The sequence below is a fragment of the Aspergillus affinis genome (assembly GCF_023601865.1).
Source record: "Aspergillus affinis strain CMG 70 chromosome Unknown NODE_31_length_300061_cov_88_125253, whole genome shotgun sequence".
In the NCBI taxonomy this organism is placed as follows: domain Eukaryota; kingdom Fungi; phylum Ascomycota; class Eurotiomycetes; order Eurotiales; family Aspergillaceae; genus Aspergillus; species Aspergillus affinis.
The window spans coordinates 129,435-146,963 of record NW_026515812.1 but is presented as its reverse complement, the minus strand read 5'-3'; the positions used below and the strand labels follow the sequence as shown (position 1 = coordinate 146,963).

Sequence of the window (17,529 nt, the reverse complement as noted above, 5' to 3'; positions counted from 1 at the left end):
TCACGAGACAATTCCTTCTGCAGTTCTGAGCGGTTTTATTTTTTTGTGTTATCAAATCTTTCGTCTCTCTAATTTTTTTTTTTTCTCCCGGGCCTTGTCCATTGAGTCGACCGCCTTCTCCGTCGGTGTTGTGAGACAAAATCGCCCTTATTTTTCCCAAAATTCTCCCCCCCCCCCCCAAAAGAAGTTGATTTCCCGCACAACTCGGTCCACTTTCGACCTCGCGTCGTTCGCTGTTCTGCAGGCTCCCTTCAACCCTCCCTGGTATCCACTCCTGTCCGGTCGCTCCCATGTTCGAGTAGATCCGTACAGTTTATTCGGGATATTCTACGGGTTTGTTGTGTGGTTGATTTCAGTGTCCACATTCTACGGTCTGGTCGTCAACGGAGAGAATCCTCTCTGTCTCTCCTCCCCCTCTCAACTCAGTCACCATGAGTTACCAACAAGCACAGGAGATGTATCACGACAATTCTTCTGCGCGATCTCCTGGCTCGCAGCGTCATCAGCAGCCTCTGCATCGTCAGCCTTCGCGACAGTTCGACGCCTACGGTCCCATGCCCGTCAACTTGTACGAGGATCCCATGGCTCGCTACGACAACGGTCGTCTGGAGCGCTTGAACCCCTCTTTGCACAATAACTATGCCTACGATCTGTCCGGATCGCAGACCTGGAACCCGAATGGTTTTGCCAATGCTCAGGCCCTCGGGGGTATCCGGTCGGCTTCCACTAGCCTGAAGACTTCCTCCCGCACCGGTCGCGCTGGGATCCCAACGGTACGTTTTCCCTCGTGTCGCATTAACCGCCCGCGCTGTTGAATTTTTTTCGGGCCGTATGGAGATCTGAACGCTGACATGCGAGAAACTAGACCTGGCTCGATCAGCCTCCTCCGATGCCCAGCCCCTTTTCAAACCTCGGACCCGGCCCCCTTCAGAGTAGCGCGATGCGGCCGGAAACCACGGGCCCCTCGGAGACCGACGATGAACTGATTCCTACCGCCATCGTGATCAAGAACATCCCGTTTGCCGTCAAGAAGGAACAGCTGGTTCAGCTCATGACCGAATTGAGCCTGCCGCTTCCCTACGCGTTCAATTATCACTTCGACAACGGCGTGTTTCGGGGCTTGGCGTTTGCCAACTTTACATCCGCGGAGGAAACGGCGACCGTGATCGATGTCCTGAACCATTTCGAACTTCAGGGCCGCAAGCTGCGGGTCGAGTACAAGAAAATGCTCCCCTTGCAAGAGCGCGAACGCATCGAGCGCGAAAAGCGTGAACGTCGGGGCCAGCTGGAAGAACAGCACCGACCCATGGCGGCGACTTCTCAACTTCAGACCCAGAGTTCCATGTCCTCGCTCACTTCCCACCTTCCGGCTACCTCTCCGTCGCCGGTCTCTCAACGTGGTCAGAAGTTGGGTAAGTCACGGCTGCCCGGTTCTCCCTTGCATATGACTAACCAAGAGCCCGTCGAAACCTCAGAGGTCGATTTGAATGATAGTCAGACGCTCTCGTACTACTCCCAGCTGCTGTTGTTCAAGGAGGATACGGGTCGCGACAGTATAGTATTTGCCGCCAACCTTTCCCCCGTGCAGCGACGCACTGTGCACACCCTGGCCCACAACATGGGCCTGGGTCATGCGTCACGTGGTTCCGGTGATCAGCGACAGGTGCAGGTGTTCAAGGTTGCCCCGGGCGCCAACGTGAGCCCCCCGCTGTCATCCATCCCGGCCGCCGTCCAGCCCACCGACACTGCCCGTCGCGGTCTCAGCCGCGCTGCCACCATCGATTTCAGCGAGGCGCGCAACGAGGGCCCCAGCTCCTACAACACCCTTCGCAACCAGACCTCCGGCTTCCTCGGCGTGCTCGATTCCCCCGGGAACTTTGGCAACACCCAGAACCTGCGGGCCGCCAAGTCGTTTGCCGACCTGCGCTCCTACACCCCGTCGCCCGTGCCTTCGTCGGCCAGCTTCCCGGCCGCCCTGCAGTCGAACGGCGCCCGCATGCCGCACTACGATGGAGCGACTAGCGCCACCTCCAACACCCCGACTCTGACGCCCGCCCCATCGGGATCGTCCCTGGGCATGCCCCGCGATGATGGACTGTTGGTGAACAGCCTCAGCAGCCTTTCGCTGGGTACTGGAATTGGCGGGCCGAACTCGAGCCCGAGGAGATTGCGAAGTATGTTCTCTTGGGAGCAGCCGGAAACTCAACCTTCCAGTGCTGGCCCCATCGGTAGCAACCGATCCATCGGACTTGGATTTGACGGTCAGTCACAGGAGCGCATGCCAATTAGACAACCCAGAGGCCCCTTGCCCGAAAAAGGTCCCGGTTTTCGACGCCCGAACGGACACCAACCGCGTGGAAGTGACGAGTTGCGCACCAACTCCGGTGTAGAGATCATTGTGGAGTAAGAACCAACACCAACCCAACCAAAAAAAAAAAAAATTTCATTTGAATCACAAAAAAAGCACCACAGCACCTTGATGGGAGATGAAGACGACGAAACTTGTTAGATTGCTTTGCCGCAAGACGCATACGACTCTTATATCACGAGGCCTGATCCTGTTCTGCGATTATTGGCTTACGATTCGATGAGGGATGACGAGATGACACTCCACCAAGAGAACCAAAAAAGAAAATTTCTCTGATCTAGCCAAGTTTTAGACGTTATTTTGGGGCAGCCCAACAGGCACGTTATTTGAACGGACTATACGTTTCTCTTTGTTTCTCGGAAAATATGACAAAAGAAAGCTCTTGAAAATTTTGAGACGCGGGCGCCTTTGCATGCAGAACCATTATTATATCTATATCTTTTATTCCTTTCCCCTTTTTCCTTCTCTTTGTGTCCGTCGGCAGAAAGCATATTTGATCCCCGAGAAGACGACCTTTGGAAGGATGGGTTTAACCCCGGAGAAAATCACACAAAAATAACAAATCGAAGGTCGGGAGGGAGATATTTACATTCCTTCCTCGGGGCTCCACAGGGAGGAAACCGGAATGTTTTTTACCTTTTTTATTTTATTTTATTTTTTTTCTTTGTTTGGTTGATTTGTACATGGGGTGAATTGCATTGTTTAATGTTTGTTTGTTCAATCAGGTTTATTTACGCTCTCCTCTTTCCCTAATTGAATCCAGAGAAATCTGCATCTCCTGCCTCGTGGACTGTGATAGGTTGATGGTCCCCAGCAGCCTCCCACCTATTCGGTATATCGGTTGCTCCGATTCTCTTTGGTGTTTGCATTTGTTCCCCCCTCCGACCTGCATGTCTGATTTGACTGACTTGCATCAATTATGAGGGATGGAATTGTGGCGAAACAACGGGGCGGATGACTGACGGAATCGAAACTTGGGTACACTGAGTTGACGTATCGAAAGCCACCCTCGGATTTGACTTTGATGCCATCTCATTTCATTTCATTACTTTTTTTTCTTGATCTTCCTTTTTATCTACGGCCGTCTTTTTTCCATTTCTCTCTATTTCATGGCCTAGTTTGAGATGAGATCCAGGAAATCGTGTCTTTAGTTCATCTACTGACTCTTACTTGCCGTCTGTCCCTGTATTGAGATGATTGATAAATGTACGTTTTAGTATGAAGTATTTGTTTGATTTATTCATGATACGGCTTTTCTTTATGAACAAGGATACGTCTTGTTGGCTTTTGACTCGATGTTTATGTAGCTTTCATCTACGGAGAAGTTGTCGACCAATAATACTATTATGTTCATGGAACAAACTCGGATATGAATGAGCAATGACTATTATTCTCACAATCTTATACGATTAGATTCTACTAGAGATCTGAATAACCACTTCCTTTCTTTACCTTATACTTATTTATTGATTGGTAATGAATGTCCAGAAGGATATACATACTATCTACCATACAGGACCTTCATCTAGTTTGTTACCTATAATTCGATTCCTCCGTTCGAACCATGTTTTATTTGATCCTATTTATATATTTCCCACACGAGCGAACATGCTTCAGTTCACAGCAAAAACCAGGAAGAAAGAAATTCAAAGTAGATGATTACTTGACTGGCTGGATGTATGCAGCGATAATGAAATATTTCCTACCCGTCTAGGCTTCAATTACGGGATTGAACCGGGAAAAAAAAAACAAAAACAAAACAATACAAAAGAAGTCATCTAGATATATAAACGAAGAAACACTCGAAATCGACTGCATTTAGTTAACTTTAACTTAAAATAAGCCCGGAAACCATAAGATGGAATTTGATTTATCTACAGAGTATCACTGTCCATGTCCAGACGGCACCGTTCTTCCTACCAAGGGAAGCTGTAACTAACCACGTGAACTAACTATTGGATACTTGACCAAAGGAACATAAAACGGATTTTAAATGGCGAAACCTTCATCTCATTTATTTGCCTAATTTAGTGCCTATGCTCTAAGGGATCGAGATAGAAGAAGAACGAAAGAGAGGAGGATCTACTGATACAGTCTCATCTTGTTAAAAGAAACATCAAACTCAAAAATCAAAATAAGGACATAGAGAAACAAAAGCACTGAACACCAATAATCAAAAAGAATTAGCCATGGAAAAGAAAAAGGAAAAGAAAAGCACGAGGAAGCGCAGAATAGTAAACAGGTTGACATGACAAGAATCCCACTACCGAGATATCCCCTTTTTTCCTATTACAGCGCCCTGGGTGGTTCCAATTCCAAACAGACGAGGTGAGCGGAGCATACAAGAGGAGAAATTGAAATACAAAAAAGGGGAAGGGGAAAAAAGGCTAGAAGGGAGATAGGCAAGACATGTGCAGCGTCGTGGAATAGAATAGGGAGATTAAAACATGGGAAAATAAGCTCGCCGAAGTTCGTTGGTGCGACCAAAGGTTTATATCCCTTTTTCATTTGTTTTTCTTTTTTCTTTTTTTGCTTAAAGTGAGTTGGAACAACCAGAGAGAAAAGAATCCATCGCTTAGCGCATAATCCCAGAGCTCCTTTCAATCGTCATCAATTCAAACGCCATATTTCGAGAGGGGGTATCAGCCGTAAAATTAAGCCTCGATCTTGTTTTTCTTCTTCTGTTCCACCTTGAGCAGCAGAGCACGGTTGATGCGGGGCAGGACACCACCGAAGGCGATGGTGGCGCGGATCAGAGTGTCCAACTCTTCGTCTCCTCGGATGGCGAGTTGCAGGTGACGGGGGGTGATACGCTTGACTTTGAGATCCTTGGCGGCGTTTCCGGCAAGCTCGAGAACTTCAGCGGTCAGATATTCGAGGACGGCGGTGACATAGACGGCGGCTATAAGGAAGTTTCGTCAGCAAATTCCTGAAATCGGGCATTTCACAGATGCGTAGGATAGCATGCGACAAACTTACCCTTAGCACCAACGCGCATCTTGTTCTGGGTGTTGTTCTTCAAGAAACGCTTGACACGACCGCAGGGGAACTGTATAAGAGTAGAAAAATCAGCATAAGTTTGGCCCCATCGCAAGAGAGGTGTATAGCTCAAAAAGTGGTTGACTGGGAAGTTCGGAACATCGCTCGGTCCCTTCGGATAGGAACATGATGCCTTAAGCGACTCCCTGGCGATACCACACTCTCCAAACATCCCTAAAGTGACGCGTTTAAGGGGAAAGACGCAGCCTAAGAGCCAAGAGGAGAGGGGGTCGAGAAAAAAAAATAAATCCAGATCCCTTCTTCTCACGTCCTAACCAGCAAAACCACACCGCCATTGAATCAAATAAAACAGAGCAAGGCTTTCTCTACTGACCTGAAGACCGGCCTTTGCGCTGTGGGACTTCTGGGCTTTCCCCGCAGAGTCCTTCGAACCACCCTTTCCACCGATAGACTTTCCCTTTCCGCCAGGCATATTGAAAAGCGTCGAGATTTAGGGTCGCAAAAGATGATCCGTCGCGTCACAAAAGGGTTCGAGGCGATGGAGCTCGGTGGTGGACGTTGAAGCGATTCGATGCACCCGTGATACGCGCGTTGTTGATGGATGAAGGAGTCAGAAATGTCAAAGCCATCCTAGTCGCTAAAGACGGCGTTGAGCGTGGAACGGCGCTAGTCCCGATCGGGATCCCTCGAACACTCAGAGCTGCCGAGCATGGAGATCTCCGTCGAGTGCCATCAGCGTAGTCGGCCTCGAGGCGGAGGAAGTCAATCTAGTGAGGTGTTTGGAGGAGAGCTCCAGGAAGGAGCCAAAATGCCCGGCGAGATCCTTCCCCGGAGATCACAAGAAAGCTGGGAGGGGGCGAGAAGATGAGCGTCTGCCCAGCTTCAAGAGTCACCCAGCAGTGGTATCTTGCCAGACATGCCGTGCTTGGCAGGATAGATGATAACTCGCTGTAGGCTGTGCCAATAATAGGCTTCGATTGTGTTGTCCCATCCTTGTACAAGGAAGTGGTATAGTGGAATGCTCCACGAAAGCTGTATGGGATGCTGTTGATGTTGGCAAGTGAATCTGCAAAGTGACGGTTGTTGCACCCATTATCTAAGCAACCAGGTGATCTCCATTCAAATGATACAAACTGAGTGCCTGAGGTGTTGATCCGGCGGGCCTTATCATTCCGGCTTATCTCTCCCTGCCTGAGGCAGCAGGGCCAAGCACGCCACGAGCGACAGGAATTGCCTCTCACGTGACATGGCGCCTTCTGGACAGATGTTCGACTTCCCCGGGGCTCCAGTTCCGCAGTTCGAGGAAAAGATTCTGTGCACTCGCGTGTCTTTCAACTCCCCCAGATTTCCATCACCGCGCGCTTATTCCCCGACTCCCTGGAATACCCAGTCCTGCCGTCAAGATGGTGTCTCCTCAAGTGTATGTTTATCTATCTCTCTTTTATTTTTATTTCCATGTCTTGATGTTTGGTTTGAGGATGGCGAAAATCGCGCTGAACAAAGAATTGTGATTATGACTGACAACCCATCTCAATATGCAGGACCAATCTGGTCATCATCGTCGTGATGATGCAGCTGGCGAAGAAGGTTCCCTTTGAGGATCCTGACGTCCTCATGCTCGTCCGCGGCATGTACATCCTGTCCAACGTCCTCATCTTGGGACTGTACCTATACACGCAGGCCAAGATCAACAGCAAGAAGGGTAGGCGCTTCGGGGATTACTGGGACACGGTTCAATAAACTAATGATTTCAGACCTGACTACGCTGAAGTACGTCGAGCCCGCTCCTATGGGCAGCAACGAGGAGCCCCGTCCGGTCACGACCACCAACAATGAGTACGACAAGGGACAGTTGCGCCAGCTGATTAAGGGCCAACTGATGGGTGTCGGTATGATGGGCGTGATGCACCTGTACTTCAAGTACACCAACCCTCTCCTGATCCAGTCGATCATCCCTCTCAAGAGCGCCATCGAGTCCAACCTGGTCAAGATCCACGTCTTCGGCAAACCTGCCACCGGCGATCTCCAGCGCCCCTTCAAGGCTGCCAACAGCTTCATGAACCAGGGTCAGATCAAGAGTGACAAGGCATCCATTGAGAATGCGGAGAAGAACTGGCGGGGCGGAGTCAAGGAGGAGTAAGCTTTTTTTTGGGGGGAAAAGTTGATGGGGACAGCGTTTGCTCTTGGAGTCCTGCCCCCCCTTGTATGTTTCCTAGATACGATGTCAAATGGAGGGAGAGAGTTTGTGGAACCCAACGGCCAGTTGGGTTTTGTCGCTCTCGTGGCTTTTTGGTTTCTTTGACGAGGCCGATTAGATTCTTATCCATTCCGACCATGTCAATAACTAATTGCTTAAAACATGATCGTCTAATTTTGCTATGACAAATTCCTGGTGTTAGGAATCTCATTTGTAGAACGAGTCTGGAACGTCGTGGAAGATGGTATGACGTGACATGACCTATGGTTGGTACATTGGAGAAGCCGTAAACGGTCAACCGCGTGGATCATGCCTTGCCTGATTCCCATGACAGGCCATGGCGTTTCTTGACCGGAGATTAGAAATGGCTGGGGTTGCGAGGCGGCAAATTCACGCGAGTCGGCTAGACCAAGTCACGCAGGGCAACCTGGAGGATGGGTCTGTCAAACCCAATTTCTCCAGGAAAGCCAACCGATCGTCTCAGACTCTCACCGGGAGGATTGATGGATTTGTCAGGGTGAGATGAATGATTCATAAAACACGAGTCGAGGGAATTATGGAACATCCGGCTCGGTTCTGTCGGCCTGGGACACTACGGAGTAGATGTTGGTTGCCACTTTGCTCAGGCCTCAATCAGGCCATTGAACTCAACATGAGGATCATGCAATAACGATCCTTGACAAAGGGCTTCGTAGGCTACAAAGTACGGAGTAGATACTATTATTCTATCAACCGGGATCCCTATATCAAAGTATACAAAGTACCAGTGTCTGGATCGACAAATTGGACTATGGATAGTTGCCCCATGCGCCACGGGTTGGCATGCCACCGCAGCCATCCAATGCCGGGTTCATAATTGATATGCGAGCGGTGGATCATTGACGGACCCCTTTGGGCGATCAAAACAAATAAAAGATAAGAAAATTCAATAAAGAAAAACTAGACTGGCGCGTGATGGCCTATATGGCTCCCGGTGAAGGTTTCTGGAGTCCGGAGAGGACTGGTCGCTGAGTCAGCCACGATCTTATGAAGGCGGGGCAGCGGGACCATCATTAATCCGGGCCGAGCTACCGGGCCGAAAGCGGAAAGGTCGGCGTGCCCCTCCTTGGGAGATTCGGCGAGACTACTCCTAAGGAGCAAAAGGTGGCATGGGATGGTCAATTCCCGTTACATCATGCGGCCGGATCAGGCACGAAAATTGCTTCCCGTGCGACGGAAAGAGTAGAGCAATAGCCTAGGTAGAGTCACCCCATAGATCCCGAATTGCTGGCAAAAGATTCTCGAGATGGACGCGACCACGGACGCTCATTGGCCAAGGCGGCAGCTACCGAGGGCAGAACAGCAGAGCAGATATCGTGACTCTCCTGCTTTGCCCGGTGTATGAAACCGGAAAGGGCGGCGGGCGAGCTGGCAAGCGGCGCAAGTCGGGACGACACTCCCCCCCCAAGCTGCCCGGCCTGGAGCTGTAGCTTTTGCCCCGTCTGTCCGCCCGGTGTGCGGATTGGAGGTGACCCGGTCGTTGCGTCAGTCTTTTTTTCTGGATCCCTTTTCTTCCCCCTCCCCCGCCGCTGACTTTTTCTCTCCTCTTCCACACTCTTCATTATCCCTCTCTCATCCAAATCTCTCACCCGTACTTAAAGTAAGGCTTCCCCCGTTCGTCCTTCCCCTGATTCCTCATACTAGATACCCCATCATCCACACTCTCTTTATCCTTGCCTCTTTAAACTAACAGCTACCCCGCCATCTCTCAGACCCCTTACCATCACAATGGCCACCAAGGTATGCCAACTCGGCTTGATCGCTGGACGAAGCTTGAAAGAGGGTATTCGAGAATACTAATCAAATCAACCACAGGTTGGAATCAACGGCTTCGGTCGTATCGGACGTATTGTGAGTGAACCGCCTTCACCTACCCCTCACCGATGACGTTCACTGTGCTAACAAGCTACCCAGGTCTTCCGTAACGCGTAAGTGCCAATGATGACCCTCTCATTGAGCTGCGGTTCTCAAGGGTCTTTGGGTACCACTCAAAGCACTTGTGATCGAGCCGGAGGTTGTGTGGTAAAGGGAATACTCTCTGACAATATTCCTATAGCGTCTCTCGCGACGATGTTGAGGTTGTTGCCGTCAACGACCCCTTCATCGAGACCCACTATGCTGTATGTTTCTGCTCTCCCCCGAATGAGGAAATCCCAAGTGACACTAACTGACCGGCGATGATTGGGATCAATAGGCCTACATGCTCAAGTACGACAGCACCCACGGCAAGTTCCAGGGTACCGTCGAGACCTATGACCAGGGCCTCATCGTCAACGGCAAGAAGGTTCAGTTCTTCGCCGAGCGTGACCCCGCTGCCATCCCCTGGGGCAAGGCCGGCGCTGCCTACATCGTCGAGTCCACCGGTGTTTTCACCACCAACGAGAAGGCCGCCGCTCACTTGAAGGGTGGTGCCAAGAAGGTTGTCATCTCCGCTCCTTCCGCCGACGCCCCCATGTTCGTCATGGGTGTCAACCACGAGAGCTACAAGACCGACGTCAACGTCCTCTCCAACGCCTCTTGCACCACCAACTGCCTGGCTCCCCTCGCCAAGGTCATCAACGACCAGTTCGGTATCGTTGAGGGTCTCATGACCACCGTCCACTCCTACACCGCCACCCAGAAGGTTGTCGACGCTCCCTCCGCCAAGGACTGGAGAGGTGGCCGTACCGCCGCTCAGAACATCATCCCCAGCTCCACTGGTGCTGCCAAGGCTGTCGGCAAGGTTATCCCCTCCCTCAACGGCAAGCTCACCGGTATGGCCATGCGTGTGCCTACCTCCAACGTCTCCGTTGTCGACCTGACCTGCCGTACCGAGAAGTCCGTCACCTACGAGGACATCAAGAAGGCCATCAAGGCTGCCTCCGAGGGCGAGCTCAAGGGTGTGTAATGCTGTTTTCCCGGGCCGTGGAGTGCGCTGTATGCTAATCTTTTTGCGTCATAGGCATTCTCGGATACACCGAGGACGACATCGTCTCTTCCGACCTGAACGGTGATGACCGCTCCTCCATCTTCGATGCCAAGGCCGGTATCGCCCTCAACGACCACTTCATCAAGCTGGTCTCGTGGTACGACAACGAGTGGGGTTACTCCCGCCGTGTCGTTGACCTCATCAGTAAGTCAATCCGGTTCGGACGCTAGTATTGGCGGCCTGGTGTACTAACGATATTTTCTAGCCTACATCTCCAAGGTCGATGGCCAGTAGGAATCAGGACGGATCGCGGGGACGAAGAGTCTCCTTTAAGCCACTAAACTGCCTGGTTGTTCACTGATTTAATGCTTGTCGCCGGTTCCCCCAGCTGCCGTAAGATGAGGCCCCTGTTGACAGGGTGGGAAAGGTTTGGAAACGAAGCATAAAATGCATATGATAACGTACTATGTAATGAAATGATACAACGTTGATATAACGTCTTTGTCCAGAAGATCGAGTTGAGTACTCAGTAGTTTGTTGACGTAGTAAGAAAGAACACAATCCCAGCGCGGTGACTAAGCCAGGCGGTCAGTCGAATGAGTGTTATGACTGGCTCCGGCGAAGCACCGTTCAGGATCACGTGCCCGCAGCTTGTCAACCGCGCTTTTTAGAGCTACATGAACCACGACTCCTAGACTAGAACGCCCGGCCTGCCCTCGTCACCGAGCCTCTGGGCTTCGGGTCATTTAGTAGCGGATTTCTCTACATCCTGGTTTTCTGTGGCAGATACCTTGTCGACGTCTCTCTGTGACCTTTGTCTCGTTTGCGTTGGCTTCTTTGGTGCCCTTCTCTCATTTCCCGCTTTCCTCTTTATCAGTTACTAGTGCCGCAGAGAGTGAGCGTGAGAGTTCCAGAATCTCGTCATCCTATATTTTCTAGTTTTTTTTTGGGCTCGGCCATGAAGGGCTAGACCCATCCAATTTTCTAGATCCAGGAACATCTTCCCTGACTTAACTCTCACTTTTATCTTTACTCCTTCGCAATGGCCATTGAGGCAGACGAAGATACCGTTATGGGAGAAGCGGGCTCCCATACTTCTCCCCAGGTCGCCTCGCACCAGCCCACCTCTCAACCTCTCTCTGGACAACTCAATGGGCGATCAGACCCCTGGCTGGCCCCTCCGCTTCTCGAGCAATCCGTGAGGGTGCCATTACCTGGTCAATCAACCAACCTCCCGCCTCCCGAGTCGACAGACAGCCCGGGAGTGTCGCCGCCCAAGAGCCTGCCCAAATCCATTGACTCGGGTGAAATGGAAGATCCATACAAGGATGACAGCCTTGTCGAGGAGAACTCAGACTGGTCGGACGACGACGTGTGTGTCCGCACGGGCCTTCCCCTTGCCTCCCTCCCGTCGGGGCTCTGCTATGATGTCCAGATGCGATATCACTGCGAAGTGCGCCCCACTGCAGACGTGCATCCTGAAGATCCCAGACGTATCTACTACATCTTCAAGGAGCTATGTCGAGCGGGACTAGTGGATGATCCCGAGTCCTCGAGACCCCTTGTAGCGAGGCCCTTGAGTCGGATCAACGCCCGGAACGCTACGGAGGACGAGATCAGGCTGGTCCATACTCCAGATCACTTTGCTTTTGTCGAGAGTACTAAAGGTAGGCGCAGATAGGATCTGAATTCATGGGGTGACTGCTAATATTTAACTGTTCAGATATGTCGGATGACGAACTCATTGCTCTAGAACATACGCGGGACTCTATCTACTTTAATACGCTGACCTTCGCATCGTCCTTATTATCTGTTGGAGGAGCGATTGAAACGTGTCTGGCCGTTGCTCGACGAGAGGTCAAGAATGCTATCGCAGTGATTCGACCCCCGGGTCACCATGCCGAGCACGATAAAACGATGGGATTCTGTCTATTTAACAATGTGTCGGTTGCGGCTCGTGTGTGTCAGAAAGAGCTGGGTGAGGATTGCAGAAAGATTCTGATTCTGGATTGGTAAGTTCTTCGTTTTGTGTTATGTGTTATTAGCAATTTGCTGACAAATCTAGGGATGTTCATCATGGTAAATCATTCCACCTTCTGGAGGCTATTAAAGGTCAATTTACTAATATATTATAGGAAACGGCATTCAAAAAGCCTTCTACGATGACCCCAATGTCTTGTACATCTCACTCCACGTGTACCAGGATGGCAAATTCTACCCAGGAGGCGATGAAGGTGACTGGGGGCATTGTGGAAATGGCGCTGGCCTTGGACGGTATGTGTAACTGATCAAGTCTAAACTTTGAGCTTTCATCTAATTTATACAGGAATGTCAATATCCCATGGCCAAGCCAGGGTATGGGTGATGGCGATTACATGTACGCGTTCCAGCAAGTGGTGATGCCGATTGCGCAGGAATTCAACCCTGATCTAGTAATAAGTATGTGTGTCTGTCCAACTGCAAGAATGATGGAAAGCTAACACGTTCAAGTCGCCTCTGGGTTTGATGCTGCTGTTGGAGACGAACTTGGAGGGTGTTTTGTGACACCGTCCTGCTACGCTCACATGACGCACATGCTTATGACCCTTGCAAATGGCAAGGTTTCCGTTTGCCTCGAGGTTTGCTTTATGTGACTGCGGTATGAACGCACTTGTGACTAACATTTGTTACTAGGGTGGATATAACTTCCGATCAATCTCCAAGTCGGCGCTTGCAGTCACGAAAACCCTCATGGGTGATCCACCCGATCGCCTCCATTCGACATCCCCGTCGGAGCTTGCAACGTCCGCCGTGAGACGAGTCATGATGATTCAATCTCATTACTGGAAATGCATGTATCCTAAGGGTCCAGAGCACCAAGCGGTTTGGACTGATAGACTTCATGGTAAGACAACAAAAATCAGTAACCACGAAGAGATGATCTGATGATAGGTTCCAGATGTGATTCGACAATACCAAGCCAAACATCTCTATGACAACTACAAGCTCACCTCCCTGTACATCTACCGGAACGGGATTTCGAAATCGTTCGAAAACCAAGTTCTGGCCAGGTAACTACCCAGACCCAGAATTTATCAGTTGCACATAGACGACTGACCACATAAAGCCCAAACTACTACCAGCACGTACCGCTGATAGTGATCTTCCATGACCCGTAAGTCAGCCTTAAGAGGATTAAGACCTTACAGCAAGAATATTCTCGCTAATAAACTCAGACCCGATATTATGGGCCTTCCCCATCCCGTCACCAACAAGCTGGAAGCCCACAACACGTGGCTTGTAAGTAGCTAGTCTGACTGGCATTAGACCTAACAAAGGGCTAACATGGACAAGGCTGATGCTGTGAAGGACTATGTTGCATGGGCGACTTTTAAAGGATACGCCGTGATCGATGTGAACATACCGAAGCACGTGACAAATGGACAAGTACGTATTCCTTTTAATCCCCTGTACTCTGCGATGGTATTTGAGATATTCTAATAATGTACCAGTCGTCCGGTAAATACCAAGATGAAGATGCTAATCGACCCACCGCCACCGAAGAATTGGCTGGATATTTGTGGGATAACTATATTGAGTAAGCGGACAAGGGCTTTATGATGTGGAAGAAATCAGAAGAACTAATCTGATATAGACCCAACGAGTCCACCGAAGTTATCTTCATGGGAGTCGGCGACGCTTTCTTTGGGGTTGCCAATCTCTTGATCAACAGAGGTATCCATATCTTCAACTTTTTAATTCCCAACAAGAAAAAACAAAAGAAATCCGCTAACACAACCCACCAGATAATCTCTACAAACGAGTCAACAGCGTTGTATCCTTTGTAGCCGAAAACCCCGTCCGAGCGATCGCCTCACCCACCCAAACCTGGCTATCGAGATGGTACAAAGATGTAAGCTCTACCCGCCCAGAACACCTGCCTTTAGTAAAAAATGTGGAGACCAATGCCATACTAACCACGCACATCCAGAACTCGCTCGTATTGGTTTCACATACGCATGGAGTCTGGAGCGCCGAGCCTCGACGTAAGCCGTCCAAACGCTACGGGCACCTTCTCCCGTCGCCTAAAGCCGGGCTCACGGAGATGATGCTCCACCATAAAGAAGAAGTGTGCAAGTGGATCGAGGAACGAGTTGATGTGCGAGATAGCGATGAGTCGGATGGAGAGCCACAGCAGCAGCAGAGCAACAGCAGCTAGTTTAGATTTTTTCTTACAACTAACTAGTTGGAATGAGTTGGGGGGTTTTCCGTCTTTCCGACCGGGGTGAGGGGGATGGATGTGTTGATGTCATTTTTTCATTTTTTTCATATTTCATATCCCCAATAAATCATTTTCACGGCTCTGGTTCTAGGTAGCCTGTTTGATTTGTTGTGTTGTTCACCTTGGATGGTTAGTACATGTCATCATCATAAAGGATATAGACCCGATAGTCGCTAGTCTTTTTTTCTACCTTTCCTGTTCCTCCCTGAAAACCTCCGCCTGGTGGTGTTGCCATCTGCGGGGAAACTGAAACCGAACGGACCTTTCAGCATCCTTCAGATCCTTTCCCCGGATATTATTTACATAGTAGGTATCATCTATCATCGTCATAGACTGAAGGATGGTTGCATATCTCACCTTACTTTCCTACCTATACACTTAGGTATGCTGAGTAGGTAGGTCAGCGAATTACTAGGTAGCCATGTACCTATGATGATTCTGGCTCTGATTGTAATTAATTAGGTAGTTAGGTATGTACTGTACCTTCCTGTATAGTCGATAGTTAGTTAATTTGTTCCTTGTTGCCCTTCCCCATACTTTCTCCACAACACTCACTAAATCGCAACCAAATCTAAGAAGTTACTTATTCATGACCTCATACCGTCTACATACACCGATCATTAACCAACACTCAATAGTTAGATAGATAGGTCAGCCTCAAATTGTACCCGTTTCCGACCGGGAAGTACTCCGTAAATATTGCATGTACATTGTACCTAGGTAGACAAATATCTGAGGTCCCTGAGAAACTGCTATGCATCAACCCTTGTCAAAAACAAAAATGCTCCAATAATAAACACCGAAAAGCTTCGAGACTCTTACCTAAGACACAACCACCTGACCTACCGTACCGTGCACAGCAAACTGTACTCCGTACATTATTATCCAAAAGCAGTACTAGGTAGTATCCACATGACATCGTTATGACATTTCCATCTGAAGTTTCGACCCGAACCCAGCCCCATAATTCATATCCCCTCCGCTTCCCGCATAAGCTATCCGGAACTAAAGCTGAGACATCGCCAACCAGACCCCTCTGTCGGCGGGAATCGGCGGGAGGGGAAAGTTGACCTGAACCTGGAACTGGAAGGTTTGGAGCAGGTGTGCGCTGACGGTACCTGGGAATCTGCTGATCCGTAGGTAATTAATTAATTCAATCCCGTACGGTGCGGTGCGTTTTACTCTACTTTCTTTCCTTTACTCTCTGTAGACTAGGTTGTCTTAAGTTGTCTCGGTTGCTTGCTTACCATGTCTTGGTTTAACTTATTTATCTTTACTTGGTCGGTGGGGTATGTGTACTTCGTGTTTACAGGAATAATAGTTTTTAGAGCATACCTACGGAGTACCTAGGACTAAGATAGTAAGAGAGACTATGAAGGTAATTGCAGGTATTGACCAGCCTTATGAAGTAAAACATACTCACGACAAGTCTGACAGGTCAACCGCTTGGCTGTAGCTGTACACAGTGTATATGTATGTGTTGTGACTTTCAATGTAACTGTCTCAGATGAACCACCTACCTACCAACTGCGTACCTAGTTCCCCGGAGCTAGTCTTACAGCTCCAACCTTCCCTCGGAACTGACTGAGACATGCTGTCTGCATGTCTGATTCTCAGTAGGTGTAGGTATGTGACATGATGTGACAGGTATGCAATCGCGGCATTTTCTCTCTCCCCTCTTTGCCCTGAATGAACTTTTTCCTAGTATATGCGTGGGGATTTGTGGACTGCCTAGTGGGTAGGTAGATATGCATGTCTGAGCTGTGCCGTGCCCGGCCGCAGTCACCTCGTACCGGTTCGCCACGACCCTGGCGGGTGCGGCCGAGAATCAGCCCATTTGTCTTTACGAAATGGATCCAGTCAGATCGGAGAGAAAATGGGCTGGATTTGAGGGGTCACGGCTCCCTGTTTCTTGGGAAAGACGGGATCGGATCGACGTGAGATGGGGAAAGAGGAGGGATTTGTGTGGATCGATAGGGTTAAGTAATGGGGTGAGGAAAGGTATATAAAGTAGGATGATTCCATCGCTAATGATAGCTTTCCAATTCCATCCAACTCATCATTCTGATTCATTTCCTCCCATTACAATCAATCCAGTCAAACAACAAAGCTCAGCTCAGCTGCACAACAAAACCAGCAACATGCAAATCCAAACTCTCCTCTTAACCCTCACCCTCCTCTTTACGCCGCTCGTCTCGGCCGTGGGCTCCGCCGTCGTGAAGAACAACTGCAAATACCCCGTCTACCTCTGGTCCGTGGGCGGATCCGTGGGACCCAAGAAGACGATCCAGCCGGGAGCCTCCTACAGCGAGAAATTCCACCACGACGCCACGTCCGGCGGTGTGACGCTGAAGATCACCAAGGCTAACGACGGCATCTACAATGGCAGCCCGCAGTTGAGCTACGCGTACACCCTCGACGGAAACCAGCTCTGGTACGACCTCAGCAATGTCTTTGGTGACCCGTTCTCGGGTAGCCCCTTGGTTATCAAGCCTAAGGATACCGGATGTTCGAACATCTGCTGGCCCCAGGGTACTCGGCCCGCTGGTAGTCAGGTGAAGGTCTGCTCTGCCAACTCGGATGAGACCTTGACGCTTTGCGCGGCCGGTTGTTAAATTGGCCATGAAGTGGCTGAAGGGGTTGATTATGATATGATGCCCTCGAGGATGAATGGGTGGATGAAGAGATCTGATAGGAGGATTGCTTGTGGGGATCGCTTGACAGGAGGAGCTGGTTTGGGAAAATCTGGTTGATAG

The 17,529-nt window shown here is 49.9% G+C and overlaps 6 protein-coding genes across 6 annotated transcripts; 5 read left to right on the top strand and 1 right to left on the bottom strand.

Moving 5' to 3' along the window:
- Nucleotides 1–431: 431 nt before the first annotated feature.
- On the top strand, nucleotides 432–2,407 carry KD926_006187 (putative R3H domain protein; the record flags this gene model as incomplete). Its single annotated transcript, XM_053099161.1, has 2 exons — nucleotides 432–773; nucleotides 866–2,407. The coding sequence occupies 2 exons, from the start codon at nucleotides 432–434 to the stop codon at nucleotides 2,405–2,407; spliced, it is 1,884 nt and encodes a 627-aa protein (XP_052957044.1).
- Nucleotides 2,408–5,022: 2,615 nt separating this feature from the next.
- htz1 (histone H2AZ) lies at nucleotides 5,023–5,840 on the bottom strand (the record flags this gene model as incomplete). The annotated part of the gene is made up of 3 exons (XM_053099160.1): nucleotides 5,023–5,270; nucleotides 5,348–5,417; nucleotides 5,742–5,840. 3 exons carry the CDS (start codon nucleotides 5,838–5,840, stop codon nucleotides 5,023–5,025), a joined length of 417 nt encoding a protein of 138 aa, XP_052957043.1.
- A 931-nt stretch (nucleotides 5,841–6,771) lies between these two features.
- Nucleotides 6,772–7,508, top strand: KD926_006185 (PHO88 family protein; the record flags this gene model as incomplete). Its single annotated transcript, XM_053099159.1, has 3 exons — nucleotides 6,772–6,788; nucleotides 6,910–7,070; nucleotides 7,123–7,508. The coding sequence occupies 3 exons, from the start codon at nucleotides 6,772–6,774 to the stop codon at nucleotides 7,506–7,508; spliced, it is 564 nt and encodes a 187-aa protein (XP_052957042.1).
- A 1,824-nt stretch (nucleotides 7,509–9,332) lies between these two features.
- Nucleotides 9,333–10,806, top strand: gpdA (glyceraldehyde 3-phosphate dehydrogenase GpdA; the record flags this gene model as incomplete). The annotated part of the gene is made up of 7 exons (XM_053099157.1): nucleotides 9,333–9,344; nucleotides 9,420–9,455; nucleotides 9,519–9,532; nucleotides 9,661–9,724; nucleotides 9,799–10,483; nucleotides 10,546–10,716; nucleotides 10,778–10,806. The coding sequence occupies 7 exons, from the start codon at nucleotides 9,333–9,335 to the stop codon at nucleotides 10,804–10,806; spliced, it is 1,011 nt and encodes a 336-aa protein (XP_052957041.1).
- A 748-nt stretch (nucleotides 10,807–11,554) lies between these two features.
- Nucleotides 11,555–14,710, top strand: hdaA (histone deacetylase hdaA; the record flags this gene model as incomplete). Its single annotated transcript, XM_053099156.1, has 15 exons — nucleotides 11,555–12,179; nucleotides 12,236–12,524; nucleotides 12,578–12,591; nucleotides 12,648–12,786; nucleotides 12,839–12,951; nucleotides 13,003–13,130; nucleotides 13,186–13,396; nucleotides 13,451–13,562; nucleotides 13,619–13,666; nucleotides 13,728–13,791; nucleotides 13,846–13,938; nucleotides 14,004–14,089; nucleotides 14,147–14,226; nucleotides 14,298–14,404; nucleotides 14,483–14,710. The coding sequence occupies 15 exons, from the start codon at nucleotides 11,555–11,557 to the stop codon at nucleotides 14,708–14,710; spliced, it is 2,337 nt and encodes a 778-aa protein (XP_052957040.1).
- A 2,204-nt stretch (nucleotides 14,711–16,914) lies between these two features.
- Nucleotides 16,915–17,388, top strand: KD926_006182 (putative BYS1 domain protein; the record flags this gene model as incomplete). The annotated part of the gene is made up of 1 exon (XM_053099155.1): nucleotides 16,915–17,388. One exon carries the CDS (start codon nucleotides 16,915–16,917, stop codon nucleotides 17,386–17,388), a length of 474 nt encoding a protein of 157 aa, XP_052957039.1.
- Between the last annotated feature and the right edge of the window lie 141 nt (nucleotides 17,389–17,529).